General features: G+C 61.4%; 1 protein-coding gene across 1 annotated transcript in view; it reads left to right on the top strand.

The window, feature by feature from the left end:
- MMP17 (matrix metallopeptidase 17) overlaps nt 1-3,155 on the top strand; it is an 18,186-nt gene extending 15,031 nt beyond the window's left edge. Inside the window, exons 9-10 of the mRNA XM_039221312.1 lie at nt 2,423-2,680; nt 2,830-3,155. Of these exons, the coding sequence (XP_039077243.1) occupies nt 2,423-2,680; nt 2,830-3,155 (584 nt within the window). The remainder of the gene's footprint in view (nt 1-2,422; nt 2,681-2,829) is intronic.
- Nucleotides 3,156-3,634: the final 479 nt, after the last annotated feature.

The following is a 3,634-nucleotide window of genomic DNA, read 5'->3' as shown; positions in this document are numbered from 1 at the left end:
CCCCCCCCCCCCGCTCCGGGGCGTCGGGAGCATCATCTCCCCCCAGTTGCCCCCCCTCCGCTCCGGGGCGTCGGGAGCGTCATCCTCCCCCCAGCTCCTCCCCCCCGCCCCTGCGTCACCTGGCGGCTTCTCCCCACAGGTTTGGTTTCGCACGTTCAGCGGGAGGCACCGAGAGGGACGCGCTCCGAGCGCCCAGGGGCCTGGCGCTGCTCCCCGCGCCCGCGCATCTTTGAGGTCCCCCAGTGTAAGGTCGCCAGCTCCTCGCGTCGCGGGGGAGGTTGACCTCTCCTGCCCTTTGTTTTGTGGGCACATCTGTCCCCTCTCTGGGGCGTCTGGGGACCCTTCTGCAGTAGACCGACCTTTCCTTCATCCCCGCCCCTTCTCGGTTGTTTCCTGTCTCTGGCAAAGGATTTTTTTAAAAATTATGTTTACTTTTGATTGTGGTAAAACACACACACACATATAAAAGTTACCGTCTGGGGCACATCTAAGCGCACAGCTCAGAGGCGTTAGCACATTCACTCTGCGCAGAGCCACCACCGCCGTCCACCTTCAGGACTTTTCCATCTTTCCAAGCGGACACCGTCCCCATCAAACACCAACCCCCAGCCCCTGGAGCCCGCCGTCTACTTTCTGTCTGCGGATTTGACCGGGTGCCTCATACGTGTGGAGCCATACAGTGTGTGTCCTTTGTGACGGCTGGTTCCCCTCAGCGTCCTGTCCTCAAGGTCCACGTGTGTCTGAATGTCCTTCCTTTTTAAGGCTGAATAATATCCCATCGTCTGGATGGACCACGTTCCGCGTACCCATCGTCTACCAGTGGTCACTTATGTGGCTTCCACCTCTTGGCTGCCGTGAACACGGGTGTGCAAGCATCTCTCTGCCTTCAGTTCTGTGTGTCTACCCCGAGGTGGGGCTGGTGGATCCTCTGTGTCTGACTCAGGACCCTCCACGCTGTTTCCCACGGTGGCTGCACAAGCTTGCGTTCCCACCGACAGCATATGGGCCCCCTTCCTCCACACCCTCGCCAGCACTGGGTATTTTCAGTGTTTTTCTAAAAGTTTTTTTTATGTCTTTATTTCATTTTGAGAGACAGAGAGTGAGGAAGAGGAAGAGGGAGACAAAGAATCCAAAGCAGGCTACAGGCTCCGAGCTGTCAGCACAGAGTCTGATGTAGGGCTTGAACCCATGAACCGTGAGATCATGACCTGAGCCGAAGTCAGATGCCCAACCAACTGAGTGACCCAGGTGCCCCTCAGGTTTTTTGATAAGGCAATTCTACTGGGTGTGAGATGGTATCTCATTGTGGTTTTGATTCGTGTTTCCCTAATTAGGTGAAGCATCTTTTCATTTATCTAATGGCCATTTGAATATCTTCCTTGGAGAAATCTTTTCCATTTCTTTGGCAAAAGGTTTTTTTTATTATAAACTTTGCTTATTTAGAGAGAGAGGGAGAGAGAATCCCAAGCAGGATCCACGCTGTCAGTGCAGAGCCTGACATGGGGCTCAGTCTCACGAACCGTGAGATCATGACCTGAGCTGAAGTCAAAATTTGGAAGCTTAACTGACTGAGACAAAAGATTTTTATTATTTTTTTATTTAAAAAAAATTGTTAACGTTTATTCATTTTTGAGAGACAGAGACAGAGCATGAGCGGAGGAAGAGCAGAGAGAGAGCGAGACACAGAATCCGAAGCAGCTCCAGGCTCTGAGCTGTCAGCACAGAGCCCGACGCGGGGCTCGAACCCACGAACCGTGAGATCATGACCTGAGTTGAAGTCGGACGCTTAACCGACTGAGCCACCCAGATGCCCCGAGACACAAGATTTTTAAACGTTTCCCTCCCTCTCTTCCTCTCCCCCTTTCCCTCCTCCCCCTCCCCCCCCCCATAGCAGGCTGCTCATTGCTAAGCCAGAGGGGAGGACCAGAGGACACCTTCCAGAACTTTACTAGTGTCTCATCCCACCCTTCCCCTCGGCTGAACGACATAGTGACATTTCCAGAGCACAGTCAAGGAAGTACCCGAGATACATCTTAAACCGCCTTTTGAAACTTTTACATAAGCACTTGAAGTTCTTGGTGATTTGTAAGTGTTTTGCTTCCGTGTAAAGTCCCACAAAGGTGCACACGCACGCGTCTGCTCAAGGCCCTGACGAGTGTCCTTCCCGCCCTGGACGCGAGGACACCCAGGCCCGCCTGTCACAGGAGTGGGTGAGGCACGTCTGCGCAGCGGCTGCCCTCCGAGAACCCGTGTTCTCGGGCTGCTGGCAGGTGGGCCGACCCCACGCCAGGCACACAATAGGTGCTCAGTAAATGCTCATGAGGACCCTGGGGTGTGTGGGGGGGGCGTTGGAGGGGGGTGGGCAGGGGGCAAGGGCTGGAGCGTCCGAGCTCTGGCCCACGGCGCTCTCTCTCACCCCCAGGAGACAGATACTGGGTATTTAAGGACAATAACGTAGAGGAAGGATATCCGCGGCCCGTCTCAGACTTCGGCCTCCCGCCGGGCGGCGTCGACGCTGCCTTCTCCTGGGCCCACAATGACAAGACTTATTTCTTTAAGGACCAGCTGTACTGGCGCTTCGATGAGCACACACGGCGCATGGACCCCGGCCACCCTGCCCGGAGCCCCCCGTGGAGGGGCATCCCCAGCACGCTCGACGACGCCATGCGCTGGTCCGACGGTGAGCGCCGGGGCGCGGGGGGCGCGGGGGGCTGGTCGGGAGGACCCCGGAGCCGCTGCGCGCCTGGGCCTCCTGCTGCGACTCTGCGAGGCCCCGGGGCCCGGGGCGGCCGCCAGGCCTGCCCGGCGCTCACGCCGTCTCCCCCTCAGGTGCTGCCTACTTCTTCCGTGGCCAGGAGTACTGGAAGGTGCCCGACGGCGAGCCGGAGGCGGCGCCCGGGTACCCGCGGTCCACGGCGCGGGACTGGCTGCTCTGCGCCGACCCACAGGCGGGCCCGCGGGGCGCGGACGCGGAGGCCGGGGCCCACGCGCGGCCGGGACAGCGCGGCCACAGCCGCTCCGAGGACGGCTTCGAGGTCTGCTCCTGCACCTCGCCCGCCCCCCCGCGCCCCGCCGCCTCGGGCCCGCTGCTGGCGGCCGCGCCCCTGCTGCCGCTGCTGGCGCTGCGGCCGGCGGCCCGGGCCCCCCCGCTCTGACTGCCGCAGCCGGGGGGGCCCCCAGGGCGCGGCCGGGCCCGCACCCCGCCTGCGCCCGCCCCCCGCGGCTCCGAGGCAGGAGCAGCCGCCTGCCCTTCCGTTTCTGCCCTGACGTGGCCTGACGCCATCTGTGAGCCGAGCGGACTCCGCCGAGGCCCGGCTGGGGCGGAAACCATCCCTCGGAGCAAGCAGCCGATCACCCGGAACTCAAACACGAGCCAGGCGTCGCAGGGCTGGGGGGGGGGGGCGTTCGGCGGCCACACTGCCCCCAGCCCGCAGATGAGCCCCCCAGCTGGAGCCTCCTGAAGCATTTCAGAGAAACACGACCGCTCCCTGCTCTGTAACAGCTCAGCCTCGGCTCCCTGGTGCACTGCAGGCAGGAGCCGCAGGGTGGGGCCCTCCGGGGGGCTGTGCGGCCCTGGCGCCAGACCCATCTGCACTTTGGAGGGGCAGGGGCTTCCAGGAAGGCCCGTGGGCTG

Source organism: Hyaena hyaena, unplaced genomic scaffold (assembly GCF_003009895.1).
Source record: "Hyaena hyaena isolate Hyena2069 unplaced genomic scaffold, ASM300989v1 scaffold_967, whole genome shotgun sequence".
Lineage (NCBI taxonomy): Eukaryota > Metazoa > Chordata > Mammalia > Carnivora > Hyaenidae > Hyaena > Hyaena hyaena.
The sequence above is the reverse complement of the archived record's forward strand: the minus strand, read 5'-3'. Positions and strand labels throughout refer to the sequence as shown.